Genomic DNA, 23,949 nt, shown 5'->3' with positions numbered 1-23,949 from the left:
GACCCAAAGAAGCTTCAAACTTACATTTAAATCTCGAACTGCCCAAAACACCGACAAACAGACATTTCATCTATGACCATCACCAGCCATGCTACATCAATAGACGGGCTCCATCGAGTTTCCCCTTTCAGAAAGATCCCCCCGATCCTCGTCTCCTTTTCCCCCATAAAAAAACATTCTTCAAGATCAACGGTTGCGGATCGCAAACCGATATGGCCTGTCCTTCCCCTGCCCTGCCCCCTATTTCTTCTCTGCTAGGCTCGACAGACATAGCGCACCACCAGGCGGAAGCGCGCCCCCCCCCCCCCCCCCCCCCCCCCCCCCCCCCCTCCCCACACACACACACACACACACGGGGAAAGCGCCCACTAATCCCGCACCACGACGCGCACTCCCCGCCACCACCGCCGTCCTCGCGCCGGCACGAACGCACGCACGCACTCGCGAGCCCGCCCGCGCGCATACATTTACGTGGCGCGGAGCTCGAGGGCGCGCCCTTCCCCCTTGCTGCTCCTCTCTTTCTCGTGTCGTGTCGTGGCACCGAGCAGCGGTGATGGCGCACGACGGCTTCCTGGGGAGATTCCACGACCTGGCGTGGCCGGTCGCTCATCACGCTGCCGTCGCCAACGCCGGTGGCGGCGGCGCGCCGTTCGTCGCCCTGCAGGTGCACGTGCAGCACGAGCTGATGGGCGCCGGCGCTGGAGCGCGGTCGGGGTGGGAGCACGACGCAGCGATGGGCTCGCTCGTGCCGTCGCGTTCGCCGTCGCCGTCGTCGCTCGCGGCGGCGGCTTCCGGAGCTGCCGCCGTCGACACCGCCCTGATGGAGCAGCTTGCAAGCAGGCTCGGCGTCAGCGTGCCGTCATCGTCACGGTACGCGTCCTGCTACAGCTCTCCCGTGGGCTCCCCATCTAAGCCGGCGCCGGCGCCGTTCGGGGCTCCGCTGCTCGGCGCGGACGCCGCGCGGCTCTCGTGCTTCGCGGCCTCCGGCGGGAAGCTGTCCCGCGTTGCCAGCAGCCAGTTGCTCCTCGGCGAGCCGGTGACAGCGCCCGCGCCTGGCACTGCTCAGCAGCATGCCAGCGACGGGTCTAGCAGCGACAGCCCTAGTCGGAAGCGGAAGGCACCGGGAGGCAAGTCCAAGGCCAAGGAGGCAGCGACCACGGCCACACCAAAGGTACTAATCGTCTGTGTCTCTGTTTTGCCATTTCTGTACAACGTGAAACCTGTCTTTGACAATGTCGAATTCTGCTGTTCAGTCCCGGGAGCCGGAGACGAGAGCCAAGAAATGCAAGCTCTCCGCGGACACCGCCGATGAGGAGCGGAAGCCGGCGGCAGGAGAGGCGGGGAGCGGCAATGGCAAGGGGAAGGAGGTCGCCGCCGAGCCGCCCAAGGACTACATCCACGTGCGAGCTCGCCGGGGCCAGGCCACGGACAGCCACAGCCTCGCCGAGCGGGTACGCCGGCGGCGAACAACGTGTCTGACTCAATTAACGCGTTTCGTTGTAAAGCTTCAGTCGTTCACGTGGTTGCCGTCCCTGACTCTCTTCAGGTGAGGAGGGAGAAGATCAGCGAGCGTATGAAGCTGCTGCAAGACCTCGTCCCTGGCTGCAGCAAGGTAAATTACGACATGATATTTTTTTTGGGTCGAATTTGAAATCAATTTCAAACAGAGGTTAACTTTCAAAGAATTTGACTGAAGGTTACCGGGAAGGCGGTGATGCTGGACGAGATCATAAACTACGTCCAGTCGCTGCAGCGGCAAGTGGAGGTGTGTGTGACAGTCTCTACTTTGGAGTTTGGACCGAACAGGGGTTCAAAAGATTACGCACGCTTGTGAATTTTAACAGATTCCTTTGCTTCTACAACAGTTCTTGTCGATGAAGCTCTCTACCGTTAACCCGCGACTCGAAATTGACGTGGACAGCTTCATCCCCAAAGATGTAACCTCCTCTTGACAAGAGTCAGGTTCCATGAACTTTGTTCTTTGCTTGTCAGTTTCGTGACGGCTTAACAAATTACGCAGGCCAACCAGCCGTGCGCGCCTGCAGCGTCGTCCCTGCCGCCGCCGCCAGTCTACTCACTGGAGGATTCAAGCCCTGCGCTTTGCTACGCCTCATCTCAAGGTACTGCAGCGCCGAGTGCGGTGACCAGTGCCAAAAGCTTTGCAACACCGTCCACCTTTGTGAACCATGGCATCCCAGACCACTCACTTGAAGGATTTCACAATGCTAATTCTCAGGTATGTTGTAATTTTGTTAGATACATTTCATTTTCCATATCAACACCAGTTCAGCAATGAGTTCAAAATCTGAATTGCTTTAGAAGTGACAGCTATGATAGTAACCTGTGAAATTTGTGACAAAATTCAGATGGGGAGCTTGTGGGAGGAGGATGACCTCCAAAGCCTGGTGCTGATGGGGTTCCGGGGCAATACGTGATCATTGACGCTCTGATTGAGGGACAGTTCAGTTTCACCGATCACCAATCAAGGCAAGAGATGATCAATGGGGGGCATGTCTGGCGCAGGGCCTCAGGGCCACTTAACAACAGGGTTGGGCTGCAATCATTGGAAAATTCTCCATGATTGTACATACACCCGTGCATAGAAAGAGGACTCTTACTCGCTAAATGCCTCAGCTGAAAGTTTCCAGCTCAGCGAGGCCGAGAAGAACGCGAAAAAGATGATGTTAATTTCCTTGCATTTCCAAAAGAAATTCCAAAGTAATGTACTTGTAATGTAATGTAGTGTAATGATGTTTAGTCCTTTAGACATCAAGTTGATGGTTTTTATATACATGTGATGTTTCCTGCTTTTGGTAACTGCTGCTGGATGCTTTTAGTTTTGTGTTGGTAGGTGACACAAAGCTTGTTACCTGCATCATAGTCTTTTAGCCCTCTGATGAGCTGGTGTCAACCACTCTAGGTAGAATCTTAACCTCTTTTAGTGTCTTGCTGCAGTGTACTACATGATTGCATTGTTAATCTCATCCGGACAACTAAGCTGGGGGCTAAATGTACCTGCTCTTTATTCTCTCCCAAAACACCAAACTGCTGGCACGGCAGAAAGGTTCTTCGGTTGCATGATGAGCGGAACTGATATTGTTCACGACCTTTCATCGCGGCAATGATATGTTAGCGCGCCTGTCGTGTCCATAAAATTCTCTTTTAGGTTTGGTCGACCTAGATTATAAAAATGTTGAATACGTTTTTTTAGAAAAGTCGCAGTGTTCTGTCTGTACATCATAGCGGTCCGATTATATATGAATGTTCAATTATTTCCTTCACAATAAAATGTTAATTAATTATATAAAAATTCCCTAGACTTGTTGTTCCCATGATGCAAGAGTCATCAGGCCTGATTAACAAAATGGTTTGAAATGAGCAATCATGTTATAAAATTGTGTTTTGTAAGTGTCTTTGACACGTCGTCTGCAGGACAAGGAAGAGGACACAATAGCAGCATGAAAACAAAGGCAGGTGTTGGGTTACAGAGTGGAGAAGATTCCATCCAGGATAGAAGCATCTGTGACAGAGGGTTGTCCTCTGCCTCCCTCTTTAGACTTTAGTCGTATACAAACCTGTGAAGAACTTTTGGCACCTAGTCGTTCATGGCATCCAGAAAAACGACGACTGCATCTTTACACGACAAAAAAGGGACATTTTGTGGAATACTTTAGTTTTTATGTTCCAATGTGGTCTCTCAAGGCAAAAATGACAATGCAGGTGGCAGGTCACTGTCCTACTGTGCCTTTGGGGCTACAAGGTTACAATCACATACACCCTCCTTTGTCAATTTGTCATTGAGACTCCAAATGATGCTAATTCATTGTAGAAACAAAGAGGTTTTAAAAAACTCAAGGGTTGTCTCATGGAACCAGTACGCACTTTCGAATTCGATTTTACAAGACCACGTATTTATCTATTTTGGAAAAACATTTAATTTAAGATGAAATTTGCCATCCTCATATTTGTAGTCCACTTGCTTGTGGCGCCAGGCATTCTCAACTATGATTACGTGACCGAGACATTAGTAGCGACGCCATGGAGTTTGAACCAAGCCCTTCCCTGATTGTATCGTGCCCCATCACCGTCGCATTCAAGCAGTGGGCACTTTGAGGCCTGGACAAGCGCAACAAACTCTGATAGCGGCTGAATTGGAGCTTTCAGAAGGTAAGGCGAATCCACGAATGGTGGTCCTGGCCAGACGACGGAGGAATCATTCCAACTGCATTCTTTCATCAACGGGTTCAAGTATTATCAGGATTCAATTTTGAGGAATACATTTAATCGATGCCGTTCCATTTTCGACTATATAAGCAAATTCGTCACAACTAGCAAAAACATATATAACAGATCAAACAATTTCATGCGTCACGTGACAATGGTGTCATAAAGAGTGAATACAAATGAATAAACAGGTAGAATTTTTCTCTCTCAAAATGTAGATAATTACTGCTGTGCAAAAGAAATATGTCAATTAGCAAATTGCTAATAATCAAATTTGGCGACAAGGGTGGTTAAATAAATTGAATTTTAGGGACAACGATGGTGATGGGAGGCACACAATCACCACCATTTATAATATGAGGATTTTAATATTGGTCACAAAGCCATCATAATCTGCAGTGAAATCTGGCCTTCAATTTGGCCACAGGACAGGGCCCGTACCAGTCGAACTCGCCACCCATTATCCAGTGAACGTTTAGAATAAAATTGCAGTAGTCCAAATCAAATTATGAATGCAGTAAAATCACCATTTCAGACGAGAGAAGAGGCAAAAACTGTGGAAGATTCACAGAAAAAAAAAAACATCGTTCTCTAGCAAGAAGAGAAGAGCCACTGCTAGATCTATGCTCATGGGTAGGGTGTTACTCTGGACTCTTTAGTGAGTGCTTCCATGTGTCCCATTCCACGCCATGTTCATGCCAGCTTTTGCGCACAGAAAACATTAGGTCCGCCATAGTACCCCTGAGCAGTGCAGGCAATGATTCATACTTGGCTGCTTGTTCCAGTACTAATCATCTCCGTTTGTAGATCATATTAAATTCAAGAATATTGTTCAGTATCATCGAACAGAAGGTGTCTGCACTCTGCAAGATAAAATCTTGGCTGCCTAGACGTTTGAATCAGATAAATGTCTCCTTCAGAAATATTCGGTGCTGTACAGATCCGTCTTTTTCTCCCAGATCCTTCAGCACTAACGGAAAATAAACCCTTATCTAAAAAATATCTTCGATTGTGTCCTACTCCCTACGTTACAATTACAACTTCTTGAAGAGTCAAATAATCTCAAGTTTGACCAAATTTATACAATAAAGTAATAACATTCATGATCAAATAAGTACCATTAATTTCTTCATTAAATATTTTATAATATATGATCCTCTATATAATTTTGCTCAAACATAAAATGATATGATTTGACTCTTCGATAAAGAAACTTAGACCCTGTTTGGCAGACTCCAGCTCTGAGTGGAGCTGCTCCACTCCACAACTCCGCCCAGGACCTCCGCGATGCCGTGCCGCGCGGCTTCGGCCGCCGCCGCCTAGCCGCAGGGTGTGAGGAGCCATCACGGCCAGCCGCGGGGGTGGCCGCCCCCGCCGTTGTCGTCATTGGTGTCGGCCTCGCCGCACAGGCGTGAGAGGAGGAGCGGCAGCCCCAACAGGGCACCGTGGAGGAAGACGGCTGTAACGCCCGCAAAAATCACTAACTAAAATCACCCGTTAAAAACTGTCTTTAAAACCTTTTTACCGCTGAGCTCCCGGAAATCGGAAACCTCCCCGGCGATTTCGCCGTCCCGGTACCCATGCCGACCCCCACCTGTCTTTTTATCTGTGCCCGCGAATCTCGCCGCGTGTCGGTGTCAAGACGCCGTGCGCGTGCTCCGACCGCGTGCCGCGAGTGCCGCCGGTCTCCCCCTTTTCTTTCTCTTTTTCTTCCCCTTTCTCCTTTTCTTTTTCCTTCTTCTTTCTTCCTCCTTCTCCTTTCTTCTTCCTCCCTCCTTCTCTCTCCTCCTTCTTCTTCCTGGCGCCCGGACCGGCCCCAGCTCCTTAACTCACCCCGGCGCCACCCCCTACTGGCGCCACTCCACTCGGCCGCCGCACGCCAGGGGGAGGGGCCCGCCGCCCACGCTGCCGCCCCCTCGGGCCGTGCGCCCGAACCGGCCCCGGGCCGCCTGCGCCGCCGCCCCGGCGACCGGCCGCCCCGGCCCCGTGCGCCACCATCCCACGCCACGCCCCGGCCCCTACCTCCCCGCCCCGGCACGCCACCGTGCCGTGCCGGCAAGCTGCCGCCGCCGGCCCCAAGCGACACGAAACCGAGCCATACCGCCGGCGCCCCTTGACCGGACCCCCACCCGCCGCCGGGCTATAAAAGGCCACCCCGCCGGGTTCCAACCGCCGCACCCCACCGCCCAACTCGCCACCACCGCCGGAATCACCGCCTGTGCCCCGCCGCAAGCCGCCGCCGCCGCCGCAAGCCGCCGGTTCCTCTCCGCCCGAAGGTCGACGCCGCCCGGCCGCTCCTCTCCATTTCCCCCCCAAGGTGAGGGGCAAAACGGGCCCCCCCTCTTCCTCCACCGCCCGCCGCCCCCGGCTCGCCGCCGGCGACGCCCGGCCGGCCGGCCGCCGGCCCACCCTCCCTCTCTCTCTCCATCTCCAAGTTCCTGGAGAAGAAGGAGAAGATTGCCTTTGATTTTAGATCCGACCCCCAAGTTTCCCCAAATTACACATAAGCCCCTCCACTTCCGAAAGAAATTACAAATAGGTCCCTGGTTTATTAAAAATCAGCCCTAAACCTCCATTTAAGCCCCTAATCAATGATTAACCCGTCATTTCATGCGCCAAACTCCCTCCAATTAATCCCAAATTTTACCACGTCATCCTCCAGAATACTTTCGCCGATCTATATCCAAATTTCCCAAAAATAATCCCTCTACCTATTTTCCGTTCGCGTTTCCTGTTCGGAGCTCACGGTTAAAAGTTGTTTTCTCTTTTATTTATTTGTGCGTCTGCTTGTGTGTGCCGTAGATCGCGGATTGCCCGAGGATGAGCCCGAGGAAGAGTTTGATCGCGAGCCCGAGCCCGAGGACCAGTACCGCGAGCCGGAACTCCCGGAAGGCTTTGAAGACGGCAAGTCCAATCTCACCCTTTGATGCATACTTAATACCTAGTTTTTCAAACACAACCTATCGCCCTGTTTTACAAAGTGCATATTATTTCACCGCAAGACATGATTGGATAGCCACCCCTTGATTGTTATGAACATTCCTTGTTGTCCTGTGCTTATCTCTAAATATGACTCGCTCTGTTTAGATGATAGCCGCTGCTAGAACGCTTAGGAAATTATTACTCAACTGCAATCATCATTACAATAGTGTATTCGGGAAATGAATGTGCGTGTGTGTGTGTGTCCACGCAAGAAAGATGGCTTTTGGGTTCGGGGAAAAGGAATGTGTGGACGGGATGGATGGGTGTTCCTTGTGTGGGATGCCACGTTGTTGTGCTCGTACCTTGGTGGTTGAGCAATGTCGGGAGGTATCCATCCGGTCATAATTAAGGACCGAGTTAATGTGTCATCTTGCCTAATTCCACTATCGTGCAACCACTCGACCGTTGTATGGGCAACGGCTTAGCACAAATCCCACTAGCTGGAGGGTTAGTCCTCGGGAGTGCTGGTGAGCAACGGGAACCCGTGGAAAAGGAGTAAGATCTTGGTGACTTAAGTCCCGGTTACGGTCTCCAGAACGAGCCGTGAACCCCTTGGGTGTTCCGTGAGAACTAGCCAGTCTTAGCTAAGGTGGGTAATGGCTTTGTTAGGATCCGTACCGTCACTAAGGTGATTGTGCTACGGTACCCTACTTGTGGGAAAAGTGTACACCCTCTGCAGAGTGAAAACCTATCCGGGTAGCCGTGTCCACGGTATTGGACGAATTACGGCTTGGTCACATAACTAGTGTTTGGGCAAGGATGTCATGAGTGTGTGTGTGTGTGTGTGTATGGAATTTCAAAAGAGTCCGGCAGTTGTGCCGAGCGCTATGACGGACGGGGAGTCCGATAGCGATAAAAGTTTGGATCCTTTGTGTAGGATCAACCCCACTCAGTATTTCGGGTATTAAAGGGAACTTTATAAAAACTTTTCCGAAAACGATCCCCTGCATGTGTTAAAAATTAGCTTTTCCGCAAAATAAACCTTAGCCTACCCTTGTTATACTTGTGCATAAACTTGCTTGTATCCCCTCCGTGGATGGGGTTGGACTTGTTGAGTACGTTAGTACTCACCCTTGCTTCATTGCTACAGAGGAAGACCCTGAGTTCGTCGCGGAAGACCTCGAGTAGAGGTTGTGTCCGCACCCGACGCTGCCTGTGGTGTTGCCCTGCCCAAGATGCTGCTGCTGCCGTGTAGTCCCGAGTGCTGTCTTTTGGCAGTCGCTTGGTTAGCCGCCGTTGTCTATTTACTGTTTATCGCTGCGTGGCTTTCACGCCCACTCCCTCGGGAGTTGTACGGTAACTGAATTATCTGTCGAATAAATGTGTTATCAGCCTCCTGGGACTGATATTTGTATCACATTTAGTCTCTACTTATGTGGGGACGCTTCAACGGCACGGGCCCCGGCGGCGAGCCGCGCGGCGGCGGCGGGGGTGCGGACGAGCACGAGCACGTGAGGGACGACGTCGACGCCGGCGCGGCGGTGGAGCCACAAGAGGAGCGCGACGGCGGGCTCGTGCTGGATGGGAGGGGCCACGGTGGCGGGCTCGCGTTGGATGGGAGGGGACATGGTGGCGCAGCCGATGGGAAGGATGGGGCCCCGACGGCCGACGGCGTGAGGGAGGGGCTCGTGCGGCACGCGGCGGTCGGCGGGGCTAGGCGACCGGGTGGGGCTAGGGCGGCTGACAGCGGGGCTGAGGCCGCCGGCGGCCGCCGGTCGGGGTGGCGGTGGCCGAAACCCTAGCGACTGTCGTGCTCAGGAGAAAGAGGAGTCGGGAGGGAGGAAACAGAAGAGGCGCAGGACGAAGGAAACAGAGGCACGGGGGAGTCTCGGAGGAAAAGAACAAACCGTTTTTTTAATCAGTGGTATTGGTGGGTAATTACCCACCAACTCCACAAGGTGGTTCAAAAGAGGTGGGTCTGGAGCAGCAAAAAGATGCTCCAAAACTCCACCCCCATTTGCACTACAGCTCTATAAAGTTGGCAACTCCATAAAGTTTTGGAGCTATGATGTTTGGCTGGATTTTATACCGGAGTTGCTGAAGTTATAGAGTGGAGCTATGCCAAGTAGGCTCTTAGGTCCTGTTTCGCATGGCTCCAACTCCGAGTAGAGCTGCTCCACTCCAGAACTTCTGGTGGAGCTAGCTCCACTCCAGAACTAAAATGGTGTGTTTGGCTAGATGGGTGCTCTCATCTCCAAAAAAGATCGATTTCAGTGTGTATTGCCATTGTTGCCCCCAATTCAGGCCCCACTTGTCATCCTCTATATCCCATCTTCTTCTCCTGCCACACTCTGCTCGGTGTTGTCCACGTCAAGCTCCGCAGCGGGGCTTGGGCGGCAGGCTGAGCGGTGACGGGGGCGGCCGGCGGTAGGGCTGGGTGGCCACGGGGACGGGTCGGTGACGGGCGGCGGGGCGGCGACGGGGGCGGGCGGCGATGGGCGGCAGGGTGACGGTGATCGCGGATCCCACCTGACCGGGCGGGCGATGGGGCCGGGGCGGCGATGGGCGGCGGGACGGGGCGGCGAGGGGGGCGGGACGGGGCTAGGCGGCAGGTGGGGCTCGGCGACGGGCGGCGGGGCTAGGCGGGCAGGCGGACGCGCGGTGGGGAAATAAGGCGCGGGTGGGAGCTCGGGAGGAACAAAATGAAATATTTTTTTGCGTAACCAGTGGTATTGGTGGGTAATTACCCACCAACTCCACGAGGAGGTTCGAAAGAGAGAGTTTTGGAGCAGCAAAAGAGGTGCTTCAAAACTTCACCTCCATTTGCACTACAGCTCCATGAAGTTGGCTGCTCTATGGAGTTTTGGAGTTAAGTTGTTTGGCTGGATTTTTTGATGGAGTTACTGGAGTTCTGGAGTGGAGCCATGCCAAACAGGCCCTTAGTTACCTGACTTTATGACTCCAGTTGTAAGGTACGTCCAATGGTAATTAACATGCTGTCTATATGTTGCCATCATGCCATGCCATGTTCTTGTTCCTACTTGGATTCAATTTAATAAGGGGAGAGTCCTGCTGTCACCTTGCGAGGGGACGGCAGGGGCTCGTGCTGCGGTGAAAATCGATAGCCCTTTTGACCCGTTGTGCGCTTCCTTTCCGCCGGACGCTGGATCACTTTAATCTTGTGCGGATGACACACAATTCCTCTCCTACACGCGCAAATGGAAAGGAGGGGGACCCGTGAAGCTCACCTGCGATACACGGCGCCGCTATCGCCATGGGCCGCTGGGAGCTGGCCTCCGCGCCGCGCCGTCATTGGGCGGAACCTCCCGCATCGCACTGCCCTCCGGGACGCCAGGCGCTGACGACCTCCGAGCCGCCCGCCAGGCCTCCGTGCTGCATGCTGGCTGTCGAGCGGAGGTCCTCGCGCTGGCCATACAGATATGAGAGAAACAGGATAGAGGGAAGAGAGGAGAGATGGAGGAAGAACAAAAAATACGAAGAGAATGTTACAGCCGTTCATCTAGGTGCTTAATATGTGACAATATGGCCCTCAAATGAAATATGAATCGCAAAGAGATCCTTTTAGTAGGCAACGAGGACATAAAATAAATGAAAAGTTATATAGCTGCTCTCCTAAATTATTTATATATTCCAAATATCCATTAATATGAATATATATTACATTTGTGGTTCTCAAATAAATTCATATGATATATATGATTCCATTATTCATTTTCTCGAGCAACAAAACAACGTACAAAGATCAAATGTATACCTCATCACCTTAAGTTACGTGCCACTGCATAATTAAATAGTATGTAGACAGTTGTATAAGTTGTTAGTTGCGCTATCTGTGTAGGATGTTCAAAGTAGCGGACAGTAACCGTCTAAATCATGAAACATGCTAAGACTTCTGTCTAACGTTATTCGATGCTATTTCGATTTTCGAGGTGCCGCAAGGTAAAACTGGAGAATGACTTTCATGGTCCTTCTAGACTTCTCGGGTCATGTTTAGTTTACTCCAAAATTCCAACTTTAGCATTATGCAAACAGAAGATTTCCCATCACATCAAACTTGCGGTACATGCATGGAGTACTGAATGTAGACGAAATTAAAAACTAATTGCACAGTTTTGTTGTACTTTGCGAGACGAATCTTTTGAGCCTAATTAGTCAATATTTGGACAATAATTCACAAATACAAACGAAACGCTACAGTGTTGTTATAGTAATTTTGGTTGCTCAAAGTTGGGCAACTAACGCAGGCAAGCCTAACCTTGCCCGGCAAAGCGAGGCTAGGTAGATGAGCAAGCATACCAAACGTGCCCTAAATAAGACCTCGGTTCTGGTAGACATTACAGGATGCCTTGTTTGAAGGCGCCAAGTATTGGGACACTCTCTACCGTTTAGGTGTAACCATTTATCCTGATTCAATTATCTGCTCATCTACCCTTATGAAAGCTTGTGGGGGTCGGCACGCAGTTAGAGCGTCCATGCTAGTAAAAAAAATTCCACTGTCCGATTCAAATTCTACGGCATTCCTTTCTTCCGTTCCGCTGTCGCTCAGCTGCCCAAAAATATCTCGTGGCTCCCTCGCGAAACTTCGGACGCCGCCGCCACGTCGTCAATCTCTAATAAAAAAAGGGAGTGTCTAAGGTTCACTTGGGTGAAATAAGAGCACATCTCACCTAACTGCTTTGAGCCATCTGATTTGCATCGGATGGCCGGCGCCCAACCTTTTCTTCTATAGTTCTACCGCCTGCCGCCCAGTCCTTCCCTCATCCTGCCGTCACAGGCTGGCATTACTAGAGAATAGACCTTCCACTCAACGTTTCTAGTCCCGATCATTTTGACTCGAGACTAAAGGAGCTCGAGTCCCGGTTGTTAATATCAACCGGAACTAAAGAGCGCCCTTTAGTCCCAGTTGTAACGGCTAGTGGGACGAGAGAATCTGGTGGGGCTTTTAGTCCCGGTTCAAAATACCAACATGGACTAAGGCCTCCCCCTTTAGTCCTTATTAGAATTACCAACCGGGACTAAATGGAAAGTCTTTAGTCCCGGTTGATGTTACCAACTGGGACTAAATGTTTCATCTATAAAAGTCAGCTCCTTACTCCCTGAGCCCGAGCCACTTAGACTGAGAGCTTGAGATCCTTCTCCATGGCGAGGAAGCAAGCTTAGGAGGTGCTGCCCGATTTTTTCCCCTCATTTTCATGGGAACTTCACTCATTCAAAGTGTTGTCAAAGTTAGTTACTTTATCCTCCCTTCATTTATTGTTATTATGCTTTGTTTTATAATTTAGAGATAGAGAAAAATGAGTTTGTTTAGAACGGGGAGAATGGAGAGGATTTTTTATTTATACATGTTTTTGAGCTATATTATATATGATTCATATTAGATAAATATCTTAATCAATATTAGGTATGAGAAAAAATAGAGTAAATGTGTTTTTAATATTTAGTGATTGCACTAAAATTGAGGTAAATAAATTATAGGTGTAAGAAATATAATTTGGTCATTGCTACAATTTTTTGGATAGTTTGCATGTTAAATTAGAGTGACATGAAAATTATACCGGTCAACTTAATGCTATAATTGTGAAACAGGATAATAAAGATACACTAAATACTACAGACGCTCCATAGTGGACTTCACGGAGTCAAGAATCCAAAAATAATGGTCGAACATAAGAACTTCGTGTTGGAGGTATGCCCTAGAGGCAATCATAGAGATGATGATATTCCATCTGTATCCATGATTTGTATGTTGTGTTCATTGAATATCCATTGAAGGCTACTTGAATTGATTTGCAATTATGTGAATTGTATGTGAAACTCTTTACTTGTATGGTTATTCTAAAGTTGTCCCTAGTCGGAGTCCATGTGAGGACACACATGAATATTATACTAGCACATGTATTAGTTGATGACTATGTTTCACAAGTCATGGACATGGAGATGTTGAACTAATAATGTGGACACATGTGGAGACATGTGCTAGGACTGACCCAACACGAGAAGTAGTTCTCTCTTTAAACAACATATACGCTTTGTCCTTAGACCTGAAATTGTCGCATGTATTCTAGATGTGGATCGACCTACTTAGGGGCTATCAAACGCTACGCCGTAACAGGGTAGTTATAAAGGTAGCTTTCGGGTTTGTCAAGAAGCATGCTATGAGACATGGTCAGTCAAGATGGGATTTGCCCCTCTCTGATTGAGAGTGATATCTCTGGGCCCCTCGAGTGATCGGATCCGAAAATGCATGGCCATGCTACGTACGGTTAAGAGTTAACCTACAAAGGGATTCCGAATCACAGGATCGAGAAAGAGCGGTCGGCTTGAAGCTAGACCAAATATCGTGAGGCAAAGGGAATAGCATGTATATTATGTTGTGATGGTTCGTCTGATATGATCTTCGTATGGGTATAGGAGTTGGCACGTCTTGCTAGAGGCCGCTACCGACTATTGGGCCGAGTAGGAGTACTCGGGCCATGTCTATACGTATCCGAACCCATAGGGTCACACACTTAAGGGGCTGGAAGCCCAATTCGAATCTGATCCGAGTTGGATTAGGTTTAGGAGTACTAATGGGCCTCGGATCCAGAGGCCCATCAGGAACCTCTATAAATAGAGGGGTGGGGGCGCCCTAGGGTTTACACCTTTTTTTGGCGAAACACATCTGCCGCGCCTCCCACGCCCTCGCCTGTTGCAACTCGCGGATCTAGCAGTCCGGCTTGCGACGCTTCCTCCCTGCACGTTTGGATACCTTGGAGGTGTTGCGCCTGCAGCACTTGGACGAGCCATCGACGAGCCGCCGACGAGCCACGACGAGCCGATGGCGAGCCGCGGCACCGGAGGCGATCTTGCTGCACGTGGACGATCTGCTGAGGAGCTGCTGGACGTGACGTTGATCGACTACGTACGACTACGTGATCGTCTTCACTGCATCGACGCATATCTACATCTTCCGCACCAGTAGTGCGTCGAGTGGTAATCCCGTGATCCTTATACGGCAGTTCTTCCTGGTTATACGCGGTAGAAATTTTGATTTGCGCTAGTGTAGCCTACCTCGTATCCCATCACTTCGAGTCCACAAACTTGGGCTGAATATCATAAAAGAATCTCGAAATAGTTTTCCAAACACCTTTTGGAGCCACATTGTGGCGGATTTGCCCCAAATTAACTTGGCTAAAGTGTACTTACTTGACCTAACACATGAACTTACACTTTAATCAAGCTAACTCGGTAGTCCGTCAGGTTATACTCGATAAACCACTTAATTCCGGATCGAACAAAGCATGCTCACACGAAGGTGAGAGTCCTAGAGATTACAACATTCCATCCATATTAAACATAGTACGATAATTTATTACATTAGAGTTTTGAAATTCAGACAAGTTTGCAAGATGTTCAACAGCAGAAGATAAAATTCAAGCAGAAGCTGAATATCGACACAATTATATCATGGCGAAGCTAACCATGACATCAAACACCACGATCCTCGCCGACCGAGGATAGGTCCCAAACAAGTCAACACCGGCAACCACACCTAAAAAAGATAGCCACAAGCAAGGCTGGGTATACTAATACTCAACAAGGCCCGTCAGGTGATAACTACTCCACCGACTCTTAGACATGCAGGCTTTTTGGTTGTGGGTTTGTTTTTGCCAAAAGCGACTAAAGTTAGTCCTTACTTTCAAGTTTTAGACATGCAGATTTTAGTACATAGTTTAGCCAGCCAGATGGTATGTACAGAACTTATGAAGCTTCAGAATAAAGAACATTTATCAAGAGCATACAGCTAAATGATTGTTTTAACCAGTCTAAGTAAGAACCTAATCTAGTCAAGCAAGGTGATCAAACAATTAAGTTCAAGCATCAAGATTATCATCATTCTGTTCCACTTCTTACTCAGTGCAGCATAGCAATCAAGTAGTCCCAAATTTTAAGCGGCAGATGATTCGAATCGAGTTTATTAACCATGCATGGCGAACCTAACCTCACGACATCCGTGTACCACACCAGGTTCACTTCATTTGTTAGCCGTCCCCATCAATCCCTAGGAACGTGTCAGGCCCTTGGCATACAAGGCCCCACAGTCCCGAACGGACAGAGGATCAGAGCCGCTCAGCAGAAACTGGCGCGAGCAAGAGGATCGGCGCCTTTCAGTGTGTGATCGGATGGGGGGCAGAGTTGACCGGTATGATCGGCCAAGGGGCAAAATTAAACAGTATGATCGGCCGGGGGGCAGGATTGACCAGCACAAGCGACCGGGGGGTAGAGTCAGCGCACACGATCGGCTAGAGGAGATGGCCGATGCCAGGGTGTCAGATGAAAACCCCTAGGACGGGAGCCGGACTAGGAGTGCGCCAAACCGCCGGCCAAACCGGTGAACCCCAGGTGGTACGACAAGAAGGTCAAGGTCAAGCAATTCTCCCAAGGAGATTTGGTATGGAAGTTGGTGTTGCCGATATGGTATAAGGATCCCAAGTTCGGTAAATGGTCACCCACTTGGGAAGGGCCGTATAAAATCGGCCGATGCGCTCCGGGAAATGCATATATACTAGAAACGATCGAAGGAGAGGAGTTCACAAGGGCCTTGAACGGAAGATATCTAAAAAGGTACTATCCTAGTATATGGGTCGATGCATAACTAATGATGGAATGTATCAAGATGGCGCGACCAACTCCTATTAGATCTTATAGCCGATGCAAAGATAACATCACCTTAAGAACAAAACATTCATCAGATCTAGCCGATTTATTATTCGGTACGAACGACAGGGTACATGGCCGACACGGTACAAGTCGCCCTTAGCACAAAAAGTACCAACACATCTATTGACCACGCTTTTTCTTAATCTCCCTCTCTACTCGACCTAATTCTATCAAAAGGCGGATGCTCTTTTCCTCCAAGTCCTTCATCGCGGCTTCAACCTCAACTTGACGAGGAAGAGGGTGGCTCCGGTCAAGTGGTGGTTGAGACGTTCCCGCTGCAGCGTCTTCGAGGGTGACTGGGCGAGGGAGTGGATGACTCCTTTCAATTGGCGGCCGCCTGGAGCAGTTGGCATCAATGTGATCCCAGATCTTCTGGACTTCAGTAGGAACGTGATCCCTGAGTTCTTTGCGATGAGCTCTGATCAAATCTTTGTCCGCCTGCGACAACGGTTCATCGGAGTGCATGATCACGATCGCCCGTTCCAGTTCAGGACTAAGGCGTCTCGGCTGAAAATCAATAAATAACCGCTCTACGTCAGATCGATCAAAATGTTAGACGGGGGAATGGAGGATGGAGGAAGATTTCATACCTGGTTGACGGAAAAGGAGGAGAAGGAGGAAGACGAAGAAGACATCTTGGTGGATAGTCTGACGGTATGAACTACTAGAGGAGAAGAGGACGAACGACGCGAATGCCCTTGGAAATAATACAGGGCCGCATACTTATAGAAGGAAAAGGGGCGAGAGTTTGGTAAGACGCGTCCCATCGGAGTGAAAGGGATAATAAATGAAAGACTGCCACGAAGGACGGGTCAGGATTGGATCCACGTGTCAACAGTTAAAAGACATTAATGTTTTTACAGAGCGGCCAATACTTTTACAATTCATCCAAGGAGAGCATTAATAGCCGCAATCGCTCGCCGCCTAACCTGATCGGCCGAGTCTAAAGTTCTCTGGTCGTCATCAGCCGATCCAGGGACTTCTGGCATATGACGATGGATTTTTATTGCTTCGTGGGCCAGGTACTACCTCTCTTGCTTCAGCTCGGCGATGACAGAAGGGAGATCTTGGAGTCTTTTCTCTTCAATGGCTATATCCTTGGTCACCTGCTCCATCTCCTTGGTGAGCTCTGCCATTCGGCGTTTAAGGTGATCTATAGCACCAACAATATCCGGGCGGGAGCTTTCGAGGAAATTGATTCGATGATGTACCTCTTGGGCTCGATGTTTGTAGGAATCTTCCTCCTCGCGAGCTTTAGCTAGCTTGGCGCGATCGGCCATGTGGCGCAAAGCTTTGAACACTAGGATCCGCATTGATTCAATGTATGTGGCATGCGCCAGAGCTTCTTCTGCCTCCTCAGGAACTCGGCCTCTGATTTCGCTAAGAAGTTGCCGAATCGGCGAGGCGTCTTCCACCAATCGGCCGATGTCATCTTGGAGGAGGGTCCGTATGCTCTCAAGCTTGGCACGGACGTCATATCGAGCTCAGTGTGAGTTGACGCGAAACAACCTCCTCATCATTAGAAAGTGTGACCGCGAAGGAGAAAAGACTATTGTTAGGGGTATCTTGTTCCTGCGAAAGAGTAAAAATAATAAATACAGATTAGCTGACGGCAATGGGAAGTCGGCCGATTTGGGTGATAAGTCTCTTACCTCCTTGAGGCGGATTTCTTCTGCTTGCGCTGGCGGGAGTGCTGCCCTTGGTTTGGGAACTCGTGCAACCGGTTCATCAGAGGAGGAAGATTCGATGATTATTGGTGCCCTGCTTGGACCGGCCTCCTGGAAAGGTACGAGGAGCAAATTCTTATGAGTATAATGCAGATGATTAAGTCTGATGATATGTGATGGTTGCTATACCTCCATGGGTCGCCCGACCGATGGCTGTTGAAAAGGTACAATTGATGTGCCAAGGGTAGCCTACATCAGAGTCGGTCAAGTTTTTGATTAAGTATAAAAAATTAAAATAAAAGATTCTCTACCTCGATGGGAGGAATTACTACTCCGATTTCTGCTTGGGGTGTGGCCGATTGCTGCGGGGATTGCACTGGGGCAACTTGCGTGGCCTGACAAAAAGAAGTTAATATTGACAAGATACTTAGAAAGATATGAATACGAGGTTACCTGAACAACTTTTACTAGCAATGATGCAGCAGCCGCTCCAGCTTCTACAGCAGCTTGGGGGTCAACTTCTTCAATGACCGGAAGAATCGGTGCAGCTAAAGATTCAGCCGATGCCGCCGCCGACTGATCGGCCGATTCCGTACGGGCACGCACTCGCCGGCTCGTCTTCTTTAAGGTTTTCTTCGGCGTCTGTTTCAGTCGGCCGGTGGTGATGTCATCAATAGTTGGGGCATGATAGCCGATGAGTGGGAATGGTGTGTATTGGTGGCGATTCTCTATCAGCCTACCACTCTGGCTGCGCGTTTGAGGAAGCTGACTCTCAGACTATAAAAGGAAATAAGAGTTAGTGGCAAATTTGTAGCATAAAAAGGAAACGGCATGGAAATCGGCTGAGTAAAGAGCAGTACCGCTGCATTTGGGTCAATGTTGTCAGGGTCCAGAATGTTGCAGTATATCGCGGGAGATGCACAAAAGAGATGCTATTTCCATTCTGCCCACCATAGTTTGAACTGTTGGATAGCAAAAGGTGCCACTATCCAATTGGTCAGGTCAATGGTGCTGGAATCAGGCACTCGATCACACAGCTGACTGGAATCAAGACCCTTGGTAAGCTCATCTCGGAATTTTGCACGACCGGCAAATAAGACTTGAATCGGCAGCTGACCAAGGCCGAATTGCCGTGCCGCAACTGAAGGATTGTAAAATTCATAAGTGGGCAAATCGTTCCCGGAGAAGAAGTTCGCTGGCAAAATCCCTAGCTTGATCAAGGCGTCCGTGAGATTGTTGTCAAATGTGTTGGATGTTGAGTCATAACAAAATGGAAGCTCAAAAAGTGGTTCTGTCCTCTGATACGGGTACCAGCTGGTGGTTTCTTCACTAAAGCCGTTGTAAAAACATCTGAAGTATTCGGCTACTTTGGTGGCGGTGAGCTAGCAACCAGGGAAGACTGACGCTGCTTCACCAAAAGAGGTGCATCGGCGTCGTACGGTGGGGTTTTCCTCTGACTCGATATTGGGGAATGTCATGACCTCTATCCGCTGCTGTGAGATCTTGCTCATATACAAATTAAGCTAGAGGGTGATGAACCACCAGGGACCACCAGGGTTACCAATCGGTTCTCTCTTTGACAGCTTGATGCTGATTTGGTGCATCATGTGGTAGGCCGATCCCAATAGGTGTTTTCCTAAAGGAACGCTTGCTCCTTTTGATAGAGCTTCGGCCAGGGCTTGTGTATTGGAAGAAGGACTAACAGCCCTACCGCAGAAAAGATGTTTCTCTAGCCACATCATTAAGAAGGCCATGTATTCTCTATCTTGAATTGTCCCGATCCTCTTGTTCATGTTGATGTACCCCTTCCACCCGCCGACTCCTTTTGTTTCTAGCCGATGGGATGGCTTGACCAGATAATTGAAAGGAGTATCGGGGGAAGAAATGTCAAGGCCGGTCAACATTACAACATTGGCCAGAGTTGGGGTCATGGGTCCGTGCCTGAAGAGGAATGCGTTGAGGGCATTCGACAAGAAGTAGGAGGCTGCTATCACCAAGGGTTTGTTTCTCTCCATCTGGGACAAAGAAAGGTTGATGCACTGGCCGATTTTCTTTTCATCACATTGAACTCTCTTAGAGTTGGCCATTCTTTGGTACCACTCTTTCCAGCCGGGGGTTTCATTCGACCAAGATCTAAAGGTGCCCGACCACTGGTCCAAATCCATAGGTGATTGCTTGAATGGGATTCTATGGGTTTCTAAGTTAATTAGATCGGTTGGATCTGGGTTCCCTATAGGACCTAGGCAGATGAGGCCAGGGGCTTCGGAAAGGCGGATGGTGATTTGGTGTCTGACTGCCTAAAAAAGGTAAAAAAGGAAGAACTAAGAATGGATCTAAAGGGGTGCATAGGCGGTAAAAAAGGAAAAGTTTTGGATGCTTACCTCGGGGATGAAGCTCATTGTTGCTGATGGGATCGCCGGCGGAACCGCTGTTGCCGATGAAGTTGCTGGTGGAGCCTCTGCTGCTGATGGAGCTGCTGCCGCCACTGATGGAGCTGCCGACGGAGCCTCCGCTGCTGGTGGAGTCGCTGATGGTGCCGCCATTGAGGAGATCAAACGGAATGCAGATGAAAAGGAAGATCGCCGGAGAATACGGTTGGAAGCTAAAAGGATGCTGGGAGAAGATGGAAACTGATGCGCCGGAAAGGAAGTTACTAGGCTTGTGAAGAAGTGGCAGGGCATGCCAGTATTTAAAGATGGTCTGAGAGAAGGGGTAAATGCAGGATTTTTACCGCGTCGTCTACACGAATTTCAGGGGAACGGTTATCTCAGGCGCCCATTTCGAAAAGATTGCAATCAAGGTAGAAGATCGCGAAACGGAAGGAGATTTTTTCCGCATTTGTTTCGAAGGAGAAATTCAAAAATAATTTCGAAGTAAAAGTCATGTTTTACTCCGAAACTAGGGGGCATGTGTTGATGCCAGATTTTGACACGTATGGGATCGGCATCAAAGGAGGAAAGGATTAAAAGGTTACGATTGGGAATCGGGCGATTGGTGCTACAGCTGGGAATCGGCCGATTGGCGCTACAGTGTTTTGACGGATGGAGTTGGTGGAGATCGGCCGATTGAAAGGCTGGAGCGATTGGGCCAATGTGGGCTTAAAGTGGGTCTGAGAAAAGAAAGAGAGAAAGATTGGCCCGTGGGAGTACAATAACCAACTCCGATACGAGTTGTGTTTGTAAATATTCATTTTCGTTTAAAATTAGAGATAGATCCTAGTCGGTTAGGAAATCTGTTGTAATAGGCTATAAATAGCCATCTTCAGAAATTTATAAAAAACACATCAATCAATACAACAATCTACTATTTCCTCGTACTTTACTTTCAAGTCGGCGGCTTCACCAATACTTTTCTTCTTTCACGAGTTCGTACGGGTTGGCAGGGCTGCATCAACACGATCTCCGCCCAATTCTGTAAATTCCATTTATCGAGTAACATCTAAGCTTTAACTTTGGGCGCATCGCTGTCGTTTCATTTAGATTTATTCACCAGTTATCGATATTTACTAGAATTATAGGTTTCATCTACTATTCTAGTTTTATCACTAGTTATCCAGCTTGAGATTTGAATTATTGGCTCTATTGTTGTTATTTTTCATTCATCATTATCGCATAGCCGATTAGATCTATTTCAAGTGTTGCTTTTGTAGCTTTGTCTAGTTTACTCTAGTAGTTTTCTTCGCAATCGCTACACGATTGTCGGCTGTATCATAGCCAATTATCTTTATATAGCAAATCGGCCGATTCGCTGATACGCTTTTTGAGATCGGAACCTTAGCCAATCGGAACCCCTGGAATTTGACACGTTTTCTTCCTTGCCAATCAACAGGTCAGATTGGCTGGCACGCCGCATGAACTGCACCAGGGCGATTACCAGAACAGGAGCTAAGCAGATACTCCCGGGTCATGTGTTCGACGTTGAGGGTCAATCGGCTGACTTTTAGCGCCAACAGTAGTACAATGATCAAAACTAAGTATGACACAAAAGGACATTTCAGTAACAAAATGTGGTAATAAGCAAAAGATCGTACGGTGGCTACAATTTTTGCCTACATCTAAGTACTAAAAATGACCAACTATAAGCATAAGTACCATGGAGATATAGCCATGCAGTATGTATAATTAAACATACCTCTATGGTTCCCTGACTGCATGATAGCGTGCGCTGAGGCAGTTTTGCTATTCCCACATCAGGCATGCCCCTTCTTATAGGCTTCAAAGTATGTGTCCTTGAGCTACCATGGCTTCGGATAAAGGATGGGAGCAGCGCCTGTGGTGTTCAGTCTTCAATATTGTTTTCTCTAGAAAAGCTAATGCATGTATATCAACAGTGCAATGTGGTTGTGTCACATCACAGGTGATACACCACAATTGTCATCATTAATTGCTAGCTCATGCAAGTCTCAGCCAATGCAGGAGCCATCCCTTATCCATAGCAGGTAGCCATAGCTTCCATGCCTATTTATAGAGCAGGTTTCACACTAAATTTCACACTACGCTTGCTTCTCAGTTCTCACCAATCTTCTGCATCCAGCCTAGCACACGTGCACTAGGTAATTCATCCTTTCAAAAGTCTTGTTATCCATTTTTAATTAGACCAAAGAAATGAAAAACAATGCCTGCTCCACATGCCAAATCTACCGCAGCTAGAAAAGGCGCAAGGATATCCCCACATAATTTTTATCTGTCTCTTTACCCTCCTATTTGAACATAATATATGAAGTCAATATGTGTAGGGTTCTCCTTTTCTGACCTGTTAGCTAGCTTATTTTATAGAAATGATCAAATATTTACTCATTTATTATGCACCTCCTATGTGCAGGATATACTAGGCAATTCAATTGAAGGCAAAAAATGAACAACGGGAGAAGTGTGATCGGAGATTCGTCCTCACAGGCAGAACAGAATGCTGATATCCATGCCATAGGACCCAATGTATATATTTACTTTCACCAATATATAGTAACCTGCTCTACATCTTTATTTATCTCATGTTATTCAATAATTAGTTCCTTCAATTATTGGTATATGCATGCAGCTTCCAACTATGTTAATTTATTCTTTTGTAGGGCCCTAGAGTGATTACCATATCACACAAAAGCATCCTCAGGCAGATCACTAGCAACTTAGGTGCGATTGTTCGCACAGAAGGGATAGTTAAGCTAGATCAAGCTCGCAGAATAGCATGGCTTTCAATTGAGATCCCTCCTCAAAACAGCTCTGAAAGTGTGACAACTGAGACTTTCCATGGTAGCCCTTGCATGAGTGATTATGATGCGGAGGAGAATGTTTCTAAAATAGCAATTACCCATTTTATGTCACAGAGGAATATCCAAGTCAATGATGTGAATTATGGTGCCTTCCATGAAACATATGGGCAACTGCAATGTTGCATTAGTTGGTCCCATCTACTGCACACCAGATACAACCTTATGCATATTGAAGAAAAAAAATAGCCTTTTTAATGCCTACATGAATCTCCTGAAGTGGATTAGTCTAATCTGCGCAAGTTATGGTGACATCCTTCCACTTGCACCCCTTGCTCCAACAATGCAACCACCAAACTCAAATATCGAACATGTCATGTATATTGGACCAAATCTACCAGAGACTCGACATGAAGAACTTTCTTAAGAATTATTCAATGTGCTGCTGGAATACACTCCAATCAGCAATCCAATGATAAACTAAACGGTAATATGGTATGATGCATGGACTTTGTTTGTAAATTAAATAATTTAATTAAGGTTTCCCTTTTATCGCATTTTTTAACTAAATGCTTTCTCTTTCTAGGGAACCTTGTTGGAAACGAATGGAGAAGGTGCTTTATGGGCCTTCATATTGTAGTCCACTCTCTATCGTTGGCTCGACCAAGAGATGTATCCTACTATTGTATTGCAGATACAAGTAGCACTCCAGTCTGCACTTTGATTTCCCTGTTGCAAGGGAATATTTTTGTACATTATATGTGCAGATGCTAGAGGGGGGTGTATCTAGCACTACTCATGTAGTGTGTTGAGTAGTATTATGTTCTACTCATGTCATGTAAAATATGTATGTTCTTTCTGTCAAGTCCTTAATTTGTATCCGTACATCTGCATGTAAGTGTTGAGTAGGCTCATGTATTATAGTATTTGTGAAAATAGGAGCAGTCCTAGAACCTCTTTTCGTGCATGCTTGTCTAGGGCTCCTTTTGTCTGTACTATTTGCACAGAAAATGGCAACATGTACAAGGAAGCGTGGCAGCATGCATATGTGCACCCAACCTAGTGGTCTAGAAAAGCAGATGGTACCTATCCCTTCCTAACTATGGAGTGGGCTGCCAGAACCCTATTTCCTGCATGCATGTGCCTAGTGCCCTACTTCCGACGTACATGTTGCAGCTATCTTCCACATCACTGGATATAGGAGAGGGA

General features: G+C 48.3%; 1 protein-coding gene across 1 annotated transcript; it reads left to right on the top strand.

Annotated features, from left to right (window-relative positions):
* The first annotated feature begins 331 nt into the window (after window positions 1–331).
* On the top strand, window positions 332–2,817 carry LOC117866555 (uncharacterized). Its single transcript, XM_034750800.2, has 7 exons — window positions 332–1,171; window positions 1,254–1,451; window positions 1,547–1,612; window positions 1,697–1,765; window positions 1,866–1,937; window positions 2,021–2,236; window positions 2,367–2,817. The coding sequence occupies exons 1-7, from the start codon at window positions 554–556 to the stop codon at window positions 2,433–2,435; spliced, it is 1,308 nt and encodes a 435-aa protein (XP_034606691.1). The 5' UTR covers window positions 332–553; the 3' UTR covers window positions 2,436–2,817.
* Window positions 2,818–23,949: the final 21,132 nt, after the last annotated feature.

The sequence above is a fragment of the Setaria viridis genome, chromosome 8 (genome assembly GCF_005286985.2).
Source record: "Setaria viridis chromosome 8, Setaria_viridis_v4.0, whole genome shotgun sequence".
Classification (NCBI taxonomy): Eukaryota; Viridiplantae; Streptophyta; class Magnoliopsida; order Poales; family Poaceae; genus Setaria; species Setaria viridis.
The sequence above is the reverse complement of the archived record's forward strand: the minus strand, read 5'-3'. Positions and strand labels throughout refer to the sequence as shown.

Excerpts from the sequence above, each read along its gene's own strand:
- LOC117866555 (XM_034750800.2), top strand. The coding sequence starts at position 554 with ATGGCGCACGACGGCTTCCTGGGGAGATTCCACGACCTGGCGTGGCCG. Across the intron at positions 1,613-1,696 it reads TCGTCCCTGGCTGCAGCAAG|GTTACCGGGAAGGCGGTGAT; the intron begins GTAAATTACGAC and ends ATTTGACTGAAG. Across the intron at positions 2,237-2,366 it reads TTCACAATGCTAATTCTCAG|ATGGGGAGCTTGTGGGAGGA; the intron begins GTATGTTGTAAT and ends GACAAAATTCAG.